Source organism: Enhydra lutris, unplaced genomic scaffold, assembly GCF_002288905.1.
Source record: "Enhydra lutris kenyoni isolate GAN:26980312 unplaced genomic scaffold, ASM228890v2 scaffoldscaffold8, whole genome shotgun sequence".
In the NCBI taxonomy this organism is placed as follows: domain Eukaryota; kingdom Metazoa; phylum Chordata; class Mammalia; order Carnivora; family Mustelidae; genus Enhydra; species Enhydra lutris.
In genome coordinates, this window is record NW_019154092.1 from 17,278,783 (window position 1) to 17,296,907 (window position 18,125).

At 34.8% G+C, this 18,125-nt stretch overlaps 1 protein-coding gene across 1 annotated transcript in view; it reads left to right on the top strand.

Moving 5' to 3' along the window:
* Positions 1-18,125, top strand: part of LOC111142494 (mindbomb E3 ubiquitin protein ligase 1) — a 130,866-nt gene that overhangs the window by 76,254 nt on the left and 36,487 nt on the right. Inside the window, exons 11-12 of the mRNA XM_022495703.1 lie at positions 4,246-4,443; positions 6,846-6,997. Coding sequence (XP_022351411.1) covers positions 4,246-4,443; positions 6,846-6,997 — 350 coding nt within the window. The remainder of the gene's footprint in view (positions 1-4,245; positions 4,444-6,845; positions 6,998-18,125) is intronic.

An 18,125-nucleotide genomic window follows, 5' to 3' on the forward strand; every position in this document is an offset into this window, starting at 1 on the left:
AATAGACAAATTGGACTTTGTGAAAATTAAAAACTTCTGTGCACCAAAGGACACTATCAATCATGGAAAGACAACTTGTAGAATGTGGGACAGCACTGGCAAATTGTATGTCTGATAATGGGTTGATATCCAGAATTTATGGAGAATTCTTAAAACTCAGCAACTACAGAAAAACCCGATTCACAACTGGACAAGGGACTTCAGTAGACATTTCTCCAGAGAATATATGTGAGTGGTTCATAAGCACATAAAAAGATGCTAAACATCACAAATCATTAGGGAAATGCAAATCAAAACCATAATGAGGTACCACCTCACTCCTAATCAGATGGCTAGTATAAAAACGATACAAAACAAAACAAATCAGGGACGCCTGCCTGGGTGGCTCAGTCGGTTAAGTGGCTGCCTTCGGCTCAGGTGTTGATCTCAGGGTCCTGGGATCAAGTCTTGCAGTGGGCTCCCTGCTCAGTGGGGAGCTTGCATCTCCCTCTGCCCTCCCAACTTGTGCTGCTTGCTCTCTCTCTCTGACAAATAAATAAATAAATAAATAAAATCTTAAAAAAAAAAAGTGTTGGGGCTGTTGGTGGTAATGTAAAATGGTATAGCTGCTGTGGAAAACAGCATAATATTATAACAATACAAACTCCTCCAAAATAATATGGAGTTTTGTTAGAAATAGAATTACTGTATGATCCAGCAATTCCATTTCTGGGTTATATGCCCCAAAGAGTTGGAAGTAGGGTCTCAAAGAGATATTTTTGCACCCGCATTCAAAACATTATTCACAATAACTAAAACTTGGAAACAACCCATGTGTCCATGATGTGTGAATGACTAAACAAAATGTGGTATATGGAATATTATTTAGTCTTGAAGGAAATTCTGACTCTTGCTACAATGTAGATGAACCTGTTGAGGTCATGATGTCAATTTAAAAAATGCAGATACTGTATGCTTCCTTTGCTGTTAAGTACCTAAAATAGTCAAGAATCATAGAGACAGGAAGTAGAGTGATGGTTTCCAGGAGCTGGGGAGAGGGACAGTGGAGAATTATTAGAGCATTGAAACCTGGGGTCGAATAAGTTGTACATGGACATAGTGGGTCAAATAAGTTGGTAAGTTAGAGTTTTATATGTGGGACGATGACGGCAGCAGGTATAGTCCGCAGAAGTAGGCTTTAAAAGAGGTTTGTTCATTATATAGTAGAGTTACATTAAAAGGTTTTAAACATAAGTTTAGTGCTTTACAGAGGGACTTGTGGTGTGTGTGTGTGTATGTGTGTGAAGAATAGATTGGGGTAAGATAAAGTGGAGGCAGGTAAGCTATGGCTATAAGTTAGATGAGTGAGAATCAAGGCCTTAATTAATTAGTGGTAGAATAGGAGAAAAGAAAAGAGATCTGATTATAAATTGAGGCGTAAGAGCCATTGGGTTTGGTCCTTGTATATATTGTGGCTCAGGGACATGAAGTAGGTAAGCATGACTTACAGATAGGATTTTGATATGGTCTGTGGTTCTGTCAACTAAGCTAGGAAAGACTGGAATGAAAGCAGGAAGAGAGGGGGGATAAGAGGGTAGAAAGAACCAAGATCGGTTTTAGATTTAATTTGAGGTCCCTGCCGAAATCCTTTTAGTTAACTTTACTGTAATATTGTCCCTCAACATCTCACTTGGTGCTAGTATCAGAGTCATAATAATGAGCTATTTTTATTAGGTTTATTGGAAATACTTAAAATGGATTCACAAGACAGCAACAAACCCTATTAAGATCTTTGTGCAACTGAGGTTTTTTATTTGGAAAAAAAAACAATAAATTGTTATTTTCTAGTGCATATATTTTCCAAATTCTATAAATTTTTCTCATATATATTCTTTTGACATATATATGACAAATATATACATAAAATATATATACTTGATACACACACACACACACATTTAGGGTTTTTATTTGTCACGGTTTTGTTTTTCAGTGTTTTTTTTCCCCACATGAATTGATGACAGGACCTGCATAACAGCATTACAATAAGTTTTCTAACAGCTATAATTATGTGGTACATTTCATAAACAGTCCTTGTTTTTATTTAGTGAGTGTTAGTGGATTGATGTTCTTTTTAACATAAGGAAAACCACTTAGATTGGCTTAAAATTATAAGAAATAAATGTAAATTGGAGGGTAGGAAGTGCTTAAATCTTAGATTCTGTAACATGCTACTAGAGAGATTCATCTCTGTCTCACAAACATACACACATACACATGTAGACATAAAATTTTTTTTTTGTAAAAAGCTCATTTCTCTGGGTTGTTTAAATATAATGCTACTCAGAGGCACATGAGTTGCATCTTTAATCTTTCATGTGGTAGTGTGCTAGTTCCTTTATGCTCACAGTTGACAGTTAACAGAAACTGCTACTTTGGCTTAGCTAGATTATTAGGAAGGTAGAAGTACTGCTGAGTTGTAGTTTCCTACCTTTTCAAGAGTGGTTGTCAAATTGTTGTGGACTCCTACACAAGTGGTTTTACTTTAAATATCTGTCTGAGAAAATATGCTAAGACCAAAGACTGTTTTGAATTCAGCAGCTGTTTTGAATGAACTGTTGTTTTGTTTTTAATTTAAATCTGTGGAGAGTAGTTAAAATAATCCCGAGTACTTTATGGATTTTCAAACCACTTGCTAAAGCTGGAGTCTATGAGGAGGTAGGACTAAAGGTTGGAAATACTGCTTTGGAGAAAGTTCTTAAAACGTGCTTACTTCTGGGTATTAAAACTTGAGACGTAGTCTGGAATAAAGAGAGTATCTTCATAATACCCATCTCTGCCTGCATCTAGCAAAGTAATGGGACTTCTTTTTTTTTTTTTTTAAGATTTTATTTATTTACTTGACAGATCACAAGTAGGCAGAGAGGCACGTAGAGAGAGAGGGATGCAGGCTTCCCACTGAGCAGAGAGCCCGATGTGGGGTCCGATCCCAGGACCCTGAGACCATAACCCGAGCTGAAGGCAGAGGCCCAACCCACTGAGCCACCAGGGAGTCCTGAGGCCTTCTTTTTTGATGTGGACTATGTATATTATCTTCATGCAGTACGGGCATTTTTTCCCCCTTTAAAAAATAATTTCTTACAGGGGCGCCTGGGTGGTTTAATCGGTTAAGTATTGGACTCTGGATTTTGGCTCAGGTCATGATCTCAAGGTTATGAGATCAAGCCGGGCAGTGGGCTCTGCAGAGTCTATTTGGGATTCTCTCTCCTTTTCTCTCTGCACCCCTGCCCCATGCTCGCACAAGCTCTCTCTCTCTTTTTTTTTTTTTTTTTAAGATTTTATTTATTTATTTGACAGAAATCACAAGCAGGCAGAGAGGCAGGCAGAGAGAGAGGAGGAAGCAGGCTCCCTGCTGAGCAGAAAGTCTGATGCGGGGCTTGAACCCAGGACCTGGGATCATGACCTGAGCCGAAGGCAGCGGCTTAACCCACTGAGCCACCCAGGCGCCCAAGCTCTCTCTCTTTAAAAAAAAAAAAAAAAAAAGGTTTCTTACATTAAAAATTTTTAAGCAATCAGGTCTTTCTCTACTTCTCCAGAAATAGGCCTATTTTAAAAGGTAAGGCATACCTACTTGATTCTTCTGAAATAGTTTGAGTGGACATTTCTCTCAATTTTGGATATATGAAATTATATGCATATATGAAATTATGCTGATCTGTGTTTCATTTTTATCTTTTAAGGTGGTACTTAATTTTTTTCTTGAATATACAGAAAAGTATATGCTTACCAACTAGAGATAACCAGTGTTAATATGTTGATATATTTCTCTCAAAGTTAATTGAGATCACAGTTTGGCATCCTTTCTTCCTCTTTAAATTACTCAGCTAATGTTTATATAATTTCTATGTCATTAAAAAGCCTTTGTAACTACAGTTTTTAAATGGAAAAATGTTTATGTATATTTGTATCATAATTTAGCATTTTTCTTAATGTTGACTTATCATCATGGCTGATAAATTAGGAGTAATGAAAGATCAGACTACTTCTGATATAAGTATTGGTCCAGTATGTATGTGACATAGTGTATTGATCCAGGGTCATCATTTATCTTTGGAGTTAATCACTAGTCAAGTGGATTTCTAGTTATATTGTTGACTCCTTTCTGTGTTTTCTCACATTAATTCTTAATGACGTAACAGAGCTTCAGGTTTTATTTTCTCTCTAAAATATTCCCTCACTAATTCAGATTTAAATGCTGACGTTTAGGATAAAGATGGAGATAGAGCCGTTCACCATGCAGCTTTTGGAGACGAAGGCGCTGTCATAGAAGTGCTGCACCGAGGCAGTGCTGACTTGAATGCTCGCAACAAGCGTCGACAGACGCCGCTTCATATTGCTGTCAATAAAGGCCATCTTCAGGTGGTGAAGACTTTATTGGACTTTGGCTGTCATCCTAGCCTCCAGGTAAAATCTTCAATGATGTACATTCTGCAGGCGTTGCTAAGATTCTGTAAAGAGGAAATACGAAGTTCTGTTGCAGGCATTCCTTTGTTATCATTTCCTTTTTGTTTGATCATTCTATGTGATAAAATTGGCAGCTGTTCTTGGAAAGACCTTTGAAGGAAAGTGTCAGTAGATTGGTTTTATATTGGAGGGTTGGGGTGGGGACTTCTTTGCAAAAATATCAGCTTATGAATTGATTTAACTTTACTGATCATGACAGTGAGCTTCAGCAGCTTAAGGAAGTAGAATAGGCTGCATTTAATGATAGTTACTTTATCTAAATTATTTTAATTGTAGCTTAATTTATCTTCGGGTCTTGATCTAGTCATTAGTCTAGGAAGATTTTCTGTTTTGGAAAATATACAGGATTTTAGGGTTAATTTTCAGTAGGACCTAATTTTTGAGGCAAGAGTCACCTAAGAGGTGATTCTTGTCCACCCACAGTTTTAGCAGCCAGATGGATTTGATTGGATATATGTCAGAGAAGCAACAAAGAAGAAAAATAGGAGTAATGGGACTGAGGGCTTGAGAACTGAAGGAATTGGAGATTTTATTCAGCTAGATGATTATCAGAGACTGATATTTCTAAGGTACAGCATTTTGGAGCTGACAGGGTTTGGAATTTAGAGCTTCTAAGTGGATTATAGAATTGGAGGATGGGAGAGGAATTAGAGAGTGTTAATCTGTTGAAGGAGAAATAATTTATACCTATTTTTTTGGGTTCTGAAATGGAGACAGTGTCATCCATTGAGAGTGAACGGGGAGTAATGGGTATAGAAAAGGTAATTGAGCAGAGTGATAAATGTTTGGAATAGCTTCTGTGGGGACCAGAAGGAAGGACGATCAGGGCCTGTAGAAGCTTATTCCAGCCATTATTAAGAGCCATATTATATGGCTCTTGATATATTAATTATATATTATATATATTAATATTAAATGGCTCTTAATATATTATTAAGGCCATATTAAGAGCCTGTCTCAAGTTGAAGACTATGAATTTTTAGTGCCACTACATAAGAGGTTAAAAAGTGGCTGGTTGGATTGAAGTTGGATTAGGAGTTTGTTATGAGGGTAGTAGATGAGCATATTCCTGGGATTAGCCAACTTTTTTCTGTAAAGGGCCAAATGATGATTTAGGCTTTCATGTAGTTTCTGTCATGACTGTCCAGTGCTGCAATTGTAGTATGAAAGCAGCCATCAATAATGCATAAATAGATGTGTATGGCTGAATTCCAATAAAACTATTTACAAAAACAGGTGGCAGGCTGGATTTAGCAACCATGGCATAAATCATAGGTATGACTTAACTGAGAATAGTATTTATGAAACTATGAAATAAATGAAATCTAAATTACCCATTTGTGGGGATAATGGATAATGAATAACAGCATACTACTAAATCAGTTGATTAATGAAAAAGGTAGTCAGCTTGAAAAAAAGGAAGACCGAGACTGCTGTATATTCTTTTCTTTTACATTTTTTCTATTTTGACTAATGAGCCACTTTCCTGCCCCTTGAAAACATTTAGATTAATATTTTCACCCATGACTACATAATATATTCAGCTGGCGGACTCTGAGAAACTACTAATGCCTGGGTCTTACTCCTAGAGATTCTGGTTTAGTTGTCCTAGAGAAGAGCCTAAGTATCTTTTTTTTTTTTTTTTTTTAACGATGTATTTATTTATTTTAGAGAGAGAATGCTCGTTCATGCATGAGCAGGAGGGACAGAGGGAAAAGGAGAGAGAATCTCAAGCAGACTCTCTGTCACGCTTGGAGCCTGACACGGGGCTCAATCTCACAACCTTGAGATCATGACCTGAGCTGAAACCAAGAGCTATAGGCTTAACTGACTGTGCCATCCAGCACCCTGTGCCTGGGTATCTTTTTAAGAGCTCCCCTACAGATTCTAAATGTACAGCCAAGGTTGAGAACTATTGACTTTTAATTCATTGCTCTAGGGCCCCAAGACTGTGTAGGTTTGTTTTGAAATTTTAGGGCATAACGATTACTGGTAGGAAAATGGTATAGTAGGCCATTTTAAACCAATGAAATTTGGGGGTAGCTTTTTACCTCATTAGTTTTTGTAATTACCTGCATCATATTTGAGGGTACTTTTTAATTTTACTTTTCTTTTTCCTTGGTAAGCTACAACATGTTCATTGTTCCCCATCTAGATTGAGGATGAGTTTAATATAATATAATGAGGCTAATATTTCTTGCCTACATCCTAAAATTTAATGCAGAATGTTTTATTGAAGGTTACTAGATATGGCTTCTGTTCAGTATTTCAGTGTACATATTAATATTACATGTGATGTTTGGCTCAAGAACTAATGAAAATCTCTCTAAATTAAAAAAAAGGATTCTGAAGGTGATACCCCTCTTCATGATGCAATAAGTAAGAAACGTGATGACATTCTGGCAGTTCTTCTAGAAGCTGGAGCAGATGTTACCATTACAAACAATAATGGATTTAATGCTCTACACCATGCGGCACTAAGAGGAAATCCCAGGTAAAGATCTCACCTTTACTATTTTATATGCAGTTTAAAAATATTTTCCTAGTGCTGGTTCTCTTTTTCTGATACAGATGAGGAAGTAATGGCTTATTTTAGTACATTATAAATCATTTTAAAGTCTGGAAATTTTTTTATTGTTAAACTAATACAAATATTATGAAATGACTATTATATATATTAAATATGGATGTAAGTTATCAAGAATATTGCTTATATCTAAAGATTTAATTAAAATGCATTCCATTTTGAGATTTGTTTCTTTAAGATCATTCTCAGTGTCCTCTAATCTTATGTTATCCATTTGTTTGATTTTTTTTTTTTTTTTTTTAAGTAGGCTCCATGCCCAGCATGTGGTCCAGCACGGGGCTTGAACTTAAGACCCTGAGATCAAGACCTGAGCTAAGATCAGGAGTAAGATGCTTAACTGACTGGGCCCCCCCCATGCACCCCATTTGCATGATTATTTTTTTTAATTTGTGGCTGAATAACTCTTAAGTACCTAATTCCTTATTAATAATATAATTGTATAAGCTTCTAGTGTAGCTATTCCCCAGCCATTGTTAACAGTGGTGATAGGCAGTCTACTAGAAAAAGGATTTGCTGGTTGTAGTTTGAGAAAAACTAATGGGAAATCACAGAATTCATAAAGATCAGCAAAGTCTCACAGAACAGGAAAATACTTAGTTTTTGCTTAATGTAGCGCTTGCTGTGAATGAATTTTTAGGAACAACTTAACCTTGAGAGGCATTTTAGAAAACTGTATTAGTTGTCTTCTGTTTAATGTTGAATTAAGCCTTCATATCTTGCCTGAGGGAGCTAGCTGTTCACTTTGAAGTTTATTTTGACAGTTTAATCTATCCTGAATTCTTTTTTTAAAATTGAGACAAAATTGACATAAAATATTGTTAGTTTCAGTTGCACAATATAATGATTTGATATATGAATATATTATGAAATGATTTCCATGGTACATCTAGTTAACATCCTTCACCCCATGTGATTACAAATATTTTTTCCTATGAGAAGAACTTTTAATATTTACTCTCTTAGCAACTTGGAAATACACAGGTCAGTATTAATTAACTATATTACATTCCCATGAGTTTTTGTCCTCTGGTTCCATACTGCATTTTTATATCATGTATCCTTCTAGTTTTTGCTATTTTTTTAGCTTCTTAGGATCACCACTAGAGGGTGAGCACAGAGAACAAAAGGATTTTACTGCTATTGCTTGTTGATGCTCCTAATGATGGGCAAATAATGTGGGAGGAAATAAATGACCATATTTTAGATTATATTTTGATTTGTTTTTCAAATGACAAATATATGAACACTTCATACTTTGGCATTGTGAAGGAGACAAAAATATTATATGTTTCCTGCCTTTCAAGTAGAAGATGATGATGATAGCATTTACCACAGGCAAGGCCTCTATTAAAAGGTTTATGTGCACTATCTCTAATCCTTTCAACAGCTCTTTGAGGTAGGTGTTAATATCCTCTTTTACTAAATAAGGAATGTGAAGCTTATGAAGAGAGGAATTTATGTTTAAGACCACAGATCTGGCTATGAGCAGCTAGACGTTGAGCAACAATCTGACTTAATACCTCTTAGGGGTGCCTGGATGGCTTAGTTAAGTGTCCAGCTCTTCATCTTGGCTCAGGTCTTGATCTCAGGGTTGTGAGTTCAAGCCCTGTGGTTGGACACATGCTGGGCATGGAGCCTACTTTATTTAAAAAAAAAAAAAAAAAATTTAACTTAAATTTAGTTAATTAACATATAATGTATTATTGGTTTCAGAAATAGAGGTCAGTGATTCATCAGTCTTATATATTACCCCATGCTCATTACATCACTTGCTTTCCTTAATGTCTGTCACCCAGTTACCCCATCCCCTACTCCCGTCCTCTCCAGCAACCCTGTTTCCTATGATTAAGAGTCTCATATGGTTTGTCTCCCTCTCTGATTTCATCTTGTTTTATTTTTTCCTCTCTTCCCCATGATCCTCTGTTTTGTTTCTTAAAATTCCACATATGAGTGAGATCATATGGTAATTGTCTATCTCTCATTGACTTATTTCGCTTAGCATAATACCCTCTAGTACCAACCATGTCATTACAAATGGCAAGATTTAATTTTTTTGATGGCTGATTAATATTCATACACACACACACACACACACACATACCACATCTATATCCATTCATCTGTCGATGGGCATCTGGGCTCTTTCCATAGTTTGGCTATTGTGTGTTGCTATAAACATTGGGGTGCACATGCCTCTTTGGATCACTATGTTTGTATCTTTGGGGTAAATACCCAGTAGTGCAATTGCTGGGTCATAGGGTAGTTATATTTTCAACTTTTTGAGGGACCGCCATACTGTTTTCCAGAGGAGCTGCACCAACTTGCATTCCCACTAATAGTGTAAGAGGGTTCCCCTTTCTCTGCATGGAGCCTACTTTAAAAAAAGAAAAAGGAAGAAAAGAAAAATCATTCTTAACTACCTTACAGTACTTTTTCTGTATTGTGGTTTCAAGACTGAAACACATGGACAGTGAATGATTTAACTAAGAATGTGCTAATACATCCAGCAGTTCCCTTGCTGCCTCTTTGTTTAGTGTTATCTTTGACTACTCTCTCACTAATTCTCAACTTCTAGTTAGTTCTCAAATTCCATTTATTCTACTAGTCTTTTCCAATCTATTTCATTCTTCCTATTCCCGTTGTTGCTGATGTAATTAAGTACTCACCACTTTTACTTAAACTATTATAGTAACTTTCTAATTTTCTCTCTGATTTCAGTCTTTTTTCTGATTTAATATTCATACAATACCAACTTACCATTCTAAAGGCATGGATATAATTGTGCCTCTCCCTGCTCCCAAATCTTCAGTTGCTTCCTGTTGTATGTAGAATAAAATTTGCACACCTTGAACTTGGCTTTCATACCCATTTGTGGTCTCTCTTAAGACTTTCTGACTTTATCTCCCAGTAATTAAAATCCCTCTTCTTACCTTACCCCTTCAGTTACATTATGCTGTTCCCCTTTTCTAAAATATTTTGTCTACTTTGTTCATTTATTTAAGCATTTTCTTTAGTCAGGATATCCTTATCCCCTTCCCTTCTTGATCTTAATCATCTTTCTTTTCTTTTTTTAAAGATTTTATTTATTTATTTGACAGAGACAGACACAGCGAGAGAGGGAACACAAGTAGGGGGGTGGGAGAGGGAGAAGCAGGCTTCCCACCAAGCAGGGAGCCTGATGCTGGTCTCTATCCCAGGATCCTGGGATCATGACCTGAGCCGAAGGTAGCCGCTTAAGGACTGAGCCACCCAGGCGCCCCCTTAACCATCTTTCTTTCAGAGCTCCTAGATCTCAACATTGAAATTATTTTCTATTTGCCCTGTACTGATGTGTTCTTTCTTCTTATTTTATTGCACTTTATGTTTGTGTGGTATTTCTTTGTTTCTTTCTGTTAAAATTGTGGGCACTCCTTTTCATCTCTGTATCTCCCACAATGCCTTGACTGTGATAGGGACTTAATAAATGTTAGTCTTAATTTCATAGGCAGGACAATGCTAGATATCACAGGATGTTATGTAATTACAGATTCTGTAAACTGCTAGGAGTTTGAACAGCAATTATTTCAGATTAGAATGGTCAAAAGAGAGTTTATTGGGGCACCTGGGTGGCTCAGTCAGTTAAGCATCTGCCTTCAGCTCAGGTCATGATCCCAGGGTCCTGGGATTGAGCTCCAGGTCAGGCTCCCTGCTCAGCAGAGAGTTTGCTTCTCTCTCTTCCTTTGTTCCTCCATCTACTCATGCCTACACATGCCCTCCCTTCTCAAATAAATAAATGAGATCTTTAAAAAAAAAAGAGAGAGATTTTATTGAGGGAATTTAGCTTATTATATTAAATCATTAAGTTTAAGATAAACTGAAAATTGAAGTGTTTAGGACATGAATCACCTTTAAATATTTTGGATTGTCTCACTTTACTGGGAGTGGGGGTAATGTATTTACTAATGGTAATAAGCCTTTACAAGGAGAAGAGAGTATACTACTAGTATTTCTTCAATTCTTGTACATATCTTGAGAATTCCCCTGAAGTTTATAAGGGTTATTTCTCCAATCAAATAACTAGTGTCAGGTGACATTTAAAAAAAGAGAAAAAAGCCATTTTCTTTCTGTAGCAAAGTGCTTTTGTTAAAGCTACATGATTGTTTTTTATTCCTATTTCCTTAAGACATTTCATGCAATTGTGACTATAGATTGCCAGATAAAGAATAGGATTTTAATTGGACACTAAAGAATATCAGAAGATATACATCAGTTGAACTTATATTATCAGTGGAAATTGCAAATTGAGGTTGTTTCCAGTTCTTTTTTTCATATCAAGTTTTTTATTCTTAAAACATGCTTTTCTTTCCTTGTACTGACCAGTGATGTCAAAAGGCAGAAGGAATAATTTTTGGTGTACTCGGAATTTTTTTTTTTTAAGGATTTTATTGGGGCGCCTGGGTGGCTCAGTGGGTTAAAGCCTCTGCCTTTGGCTTGGGTCCTGGGATCTGACCCCGCATTAGGCTCTCTGCTTGACAGGGGGCCTGCTTCCCTCTCTCTCTCTCTGCTTGCCTCTCTGCTTGCTTGTGATCCCTGTCTGTCAGATAAATAAATAAAATCTTAAAAAAAAAAAAGATTTTATTTATTTGACAGAGAGAGAGAGAGAGAGAGAAAGATTACACGCAGGCAGAGAGAGGGGAAACCAGCTCCCTGCTGAGCAGAGAGCCTGATGTGGGGCTCGATTTCCAGGACCCTGAGATCATGACCTGAGCCAAAGACAGAGACTTAACCCACTGAGCCACCCAAGAGCCCCTCAGAATTTTTTTAAAAAGTCTTTGGCCTCAGCCCTTATTTGAGAAAACCAGATATAGTTCATTTATTATTTCCAGAGGCTGATGAAATCAGTATTTTTGAATAAAATATTAGACAAGATTAATATGGGCCAACATTTTTCCCTTTCTTATAAGCATTTTATAATTTATATAACTTAATCTGTTACCTTGAATTACAATATTTTAATTTGTTCTTTGTGATCTTTGTTTTAAACTAGGTTATACTTCTTTAGTATACTTGGCTTAATTGTTGAATTTCATTTGTAGTCAATATTAATTGCAGTTGATGATACTTTAGTTAATATAATTCTTAGCTAATTTTGAGATTTTTCTTTTATTAGAATACATATATATTATTTCTACAGCAAATCACTTATATCACTGCAAATGTAACTTAGTACCAGCACAAATGTTTACTTAAAATTATTTCAGTTTATTATGGATAACAATATGCAAAAGTTTCCAAAGTTTATATGTGCATGTGTATATATGTGAGATTAAAGTAACGTTCTATTCCTTAGCTTTGCTGTTAGTAAGTAGTAATAATTTTTCAGCAATAAGTTAATGACAGTAGAGTTATTGATTGTGCTATTTATTTATTTATAAAGATTTTATTTATTTGAGAGAGACAGAGATAGCAAGAGAGAGCATGAGCAGGGAGGAGAGGGAGAAGTAGACTCCTGCTGAGCAGGGAGCCCAATGTGGGGCTCAATCCCAGGTCCCTGGGATCATGACCTGAGCTGAAGGTAGATGCTTAACTGACTGAGCCACCCAGGTGTCCCGATTGTGCGTTTTAAAAAGAAAATATAATATCCCTGGTTATCAAAAATACGTTTCGATGTCCAATATTTTTGAAGAATATACTTTGAAATATAGATTTCAAAACTTTAAGATCAATGTAGATTCTGGATTTCAAAGCAGATCTTGATGTTTCCTCGTGGTATAACAATAACTGAAATAAAGACATTAAGAGAGAAAGAATTATAAAGCGGTTTCTTTCCTTTCAGAATTGTGGGGGACAATATAAGCTTTCATTCTGAGGCACTGAATATTTTGGTATCATGCTTTATAAAATTTGGGGCATTTTAGAATAGCAGTTACAATATGACTTAATAAAGTTTTTTGTATTTCAGGAATCTTAACCAAGAACTATGCTTTTTCTTATTTTTGATATTTAGAGATTTTTTTCCCTAGAGTTTAGCCATATTACCTTTTTTTGCATGTAGGTGAAATTTCAGATTTAAATGAAGAGCAGGAAGCATTTCTGTTGTTGAAAATGAAAACTAAATTTCTTTGGAGTAACATTAATTGGCACATTACTTAGGTACTTTCTAATGAGGATGTTGCATTTTTAGCTCTTAATGTTTTAGATCTTTACAGGCATGAAAATAAATTAGCAGTATTCTTTGCAGAGCTAGCCAAAAACCAGCTAAGTATTTTGAAAGTACTGATGCCAGATAGATATTTTGGAGGTTCTGTTAACTGTATTAATGAAGTTACCTTATATAGTGTTATTTACAAATCTTTCTTTAATATAAATCGAGTGTGAAAAGTAATAGCAAAATATGAATGGACCACATAATGTGACACACTTGTGTTTTTAGGTTAGTGCTAAGATAACTTCACAGTCATTTCTTACTTACCTCTTTTTATTTGCACAAAGGCACATACTAAATCTTACGGAATATGTGAGCAACTCATAATTTCCCCTCTGGAATGTTATGATACCTTTATTTAACGTTTTAAATTCCGAAATAAGACCTAGTAAATAAGACTGTGTTGAATATATGAAGATTTGATAATGCAGACCATATCTTTGTGTTTAATGTTTTTCTTTTCTTGTAAACTCTGAACATGCTGAGTGCTATATATAAAAAAATAGCTGAGAGTGTATTAAATGGTACTATACTTATAGTATGTCCATTTTCTATTGTATGCCATACATCCACTCTCAGACACGATGTGCCTTGTAATACATAAATATATTTAATGTGGCTAATTGAAATGTGATTAATATGAGCAGGAAGGCCTAATAATTTGAAGGAAGAGATAAAATTTATTTATATATATACTTTCCTTTGCCTACTTTCTTTTAAGGGGTGATCTTAGCTTTGAAATAGAGGAGAGGTCTATTGAAAATTGTGTGAACATGTAGCTTTTTAAACTGCTACTTACCATTAGTAACCCTTCATTAATTACTGAAATGTTTGTTTCCATGTGTTAAAGAATGTTATATTACCTATAGTTGTATTGCAGTCAGTAAGAAAAATAGAGGGATGTTGGATAACTTGTCATTTTTCCTCTTCCTTCATTTTCTCTCCACTGAGAGAGAGAGAGAGGTTCGTGTCTATATTTTTTTGTGAAGGACAAAGAGGATTGTGAGGAGAGTCATAGGATGTTATTATTAGAAGAGATCTTCATTTTACAACTGAGTATGGAGAGGTGAAATACCTACATAGTAAAAAGCTGTGAATGCTTCCCATTTCCTTTCTTTTCAGAAGGTTAAAAACTTTTGTGGTTGGAAGAACTAGATATTGTTGCAGTCTCTGCAGTTTCTGCAGAATCGTTCGTTTTCTTTTTTACCTTTATCTATCAATATTCTGGTAAATAGCAGTCAAATTAAATGCTAATCCTGTGGAAAATAATGACCCAACATTTCTAGAGTATTCTATTTAATGTTATGTTTTTCCTTAATTTAAAATATGTGCATGTCCATTCTTTGGAACCATACTGTAGGTTTTAGGTGACCTTCCCAAATATTTTCTTCCTTTGGAGGAAGTGTATTTTTTTATTATGCAGTAAGGCTACATTTTATTACCATTTCTTTTCTGAAGGATTAAAAAAAGCCACCAAGATGGTAAATAAGTAAAATTATTTTATTTGCAGTTCATAAGTCATCCACACATTTTTCATAAAACTTTTTCTAAACATTGTTAACCCCTATGGTTCTCCCAAGGAGAATTAACAGTAACAAATTATTTGATTTAAACCACAATCTGAATAAGTTAAATAAGCTGAAACTAGTCGACATGTGATTGATATTCATAAATGAAAAACGTTGGCTATCCTGTAGTAATCAATGCATAGCTACAGCTGGTTGAAGGGGACCAAATCCATTGAAGAGGCGATTTGGTTCCATTTTACCAGCTCTAGCAAAGCATTGCAGTACTGCTAGTTTGGGATACGAAAGAGGTGAAATGCTTTTTATTTGTACAATTATGGTTATGGACTTTGAACAAATGTTAGAGATTCTCATATCAGTACTTCAGTCATTATGTGTCAACTTTTCTATTTTGAAGGCACTTTTCCTACTATTTCCTATTTGAGTGGAGCAGAAGTCTTTACCCTTTAACATTTTGTTGATGCATTAAGGAATTACCAGTGTACAGCTTTGCATAATTCTTAAGTGTAGACAATAACCTGTTTTAAAACCAACAGCATTTAAAGGAACAAACAGACCTTGTATTTCAGAATACTATTTTGTATTTATCTTTTAGGCAGTGAACCAAGGAAGTATCCTAATAGGTTAGGGAAGAGTACTGGTAACCTTTCTACCACTGCTCCTTTAATTAGTATTATACTTGAGGGTAATAGCAAGTTGCTGACAGGGAGGGGGTGGAGGAAAATGAGCGGCCTTAAGAAAGTACCTCTGCCCTTTGGTTTATAAATAGATCACACGTGTGTTCAGTGTATTGCTTGGACTTGTGTTGAAAGGAACTACAATACATGCCAGATTTTTTCTTTGTTTTGCTTATGTAGTGTTACTAATCATAGGTTAGTAATTTAACCCTTTTCAAGGTCTATTTCCCTGACTGAGTTCTCCATCGTTTTGGGTACAGATTGCCTAGTTACTTCCACTATCAGCTTAATAATACATGGACTTGCGGTGCATAGTTATAATCAATAAATTTGAGTATTGAAGTCTACTACATGAGTAATAACTTTAAAAGTCAGTAAGTAGGTGTTTGTTATAATGTGATTTGTGTTGCATTTCAGTATCAGGGAAGGGATATCTTCTGAAATATACTTGCAAAATAAAACTTTGAGATATTATGGTTTGCTTATAAAGTAAGTGCTTTCACTTACTTTTATAAGTAACTCACTCACTTCACCTATAAAGAAACAGTTACTATTTTGAACTAAACTGGGAAAAGGCTGACACTATTTCAGGCAGTATTCAAACAGTTCTCATATTAAGTATATTCTGCATCTGTTGATTGGTAAGTATCATGCTGCTGGTGAAACTAATGTAACTACAATTCTTTCCATTTATTCTAATAGAAATGAAACAGGTGTTAAATTGCCTGGACTTAAGTGCTGAAGATAGCAATAAAACTGGCTTCTATTTTTACTAGTTATATGGGAGCTGTTTAGCAGATCCAGTTGCTCAAGTGTGCTTTTGGATGGCAGTTCAGTTTCATATACTGGCCATATTGGGGCAAGGAGAGGCCATGGAAAAAAAATAGTACAGCATTTGATAATGTCAGCATCTGTTATCCCTGTCAGAGAGACAGTTGAAATGTTTGAGTTACACCAGTGTCAGCAGATGCCTAGAGTTTACTATGTACTCAGTTAAAAATGGACAGCTGATCTAAGCAATGGATGTGGCATTTTAGAATGATTGAAAAGACTCATATATGTTCAGTTAAACTTGTAAGCACTAAAACCAGTATATAATCTTATTTTTTAAAATGAATAGCAGTTGCTGTCATTTTATTTTCTGAGGATTATGTACTCTTAATATTAGAGCAATAAGACTTTGACACCAGGATATTTTAAAATAATTATTAAAAACTTTCATGCCTGCAGAATAATGGATAAAATTGTTCTACAATTTTATAATGCTCAGTAATTTTATAAAGTTACAAATCATGAGTATAGTAATACACTTTGTCTAGTTTTATAGGGGAACCTGTACTTTTGACATACATATTTTCAGTTATAACTATAGTTAACCTTATAGCCATTTCTGTTCAACTTGGGACGCATAAGAATTTTCATTTATCATTGTGCTTTTAATACATGTCTGAATATTCTAGTTGAAATAATACTTTTAGTAAGAAATGATTAGAATATATGAATATTAGTATTTCTTTTTTTCCAAAAAAGCTTGAAGTGGGTACTGCTAATTAAAGCATTGAGAGCAGTTTTATTATTTATTATTTTGTTAATATATGTCTATATTATACAAAATAAGTTTTGCATAAGGTACAAAAAAATATTGTGATACCTCCAACACACTACAAATAGTGGACCCTATCATGTTTGTAAATATTGAATTGCTGTTGCATAGTACCAGTGAAAGATGATTATTCTGTCTGTTAAATTGGTTACTTGACTATAGCATTTTCATTTTATGTTCCTCTTTGGAGAAAGCAGATTCAAGGATAATATTGATAATAAATTTCTTTCAATTATTTGGCAATCTTTTACCAATGTGCCCTGTTAACCTACAATTATGGCCCAGAATTTTGTCATTTTTCATGCATAAATATTAGGTTTTAATTTTTTCTACATACTGACAGCATTTAAAGCAAAGACTGGGTTAAGGACCTGATTAAGAACAACACCACCTTTTTTTTTTTTTTTTGAGAATAGAGTGTTACTTAAAAGATAGTCTTTTCCAATTATGACTATGTAGCTTTCAGAAAAGCTTAAACCAACAAAACTTGCTTCAGAAATTCCTCTAATGTCAGTAGACTATATACTTATCAATGTATCAAGAAAATTGTTATTAATAAAAAAAAAAAGAAAATTGTTAAAATGTAATGATGTCAGTTTTTGTTATATCTTGTTATTCTTAACAAACCAGTTGATCCTACTAATGTGATATATACTTTAATTAAGATCATATTGTGGAGACAGAACATAGGTCATGTTTATCCCTCTTTTGTTCTAGTAATACTGATTTCTGTATCCAAATTTTAATGTGAGTACTTAATTTAAAAAATGTAAAGCATAGCGTATTTTAAACTTAAAAGATTTAAAAGGAGTTTCATGATAATTTTAAATCTCCTTAGTTAAACTTTGTTTTCTTCACAAAGTAGAAATCTTTGCAACATTTAGTTTCCATCTAAAAGTAGTAGATACATTTTTATGGTGTTAGTATTGCCAAAGGTCATCTCTTTGATACCAGGTTAATTTACCATTTGAAGGTCATTCACATAGAAAGAAGCAAGGGCTTCTTTTAGCTGCAGTGTAGTTCCCTCCTGGCAGTTTATTGCCTA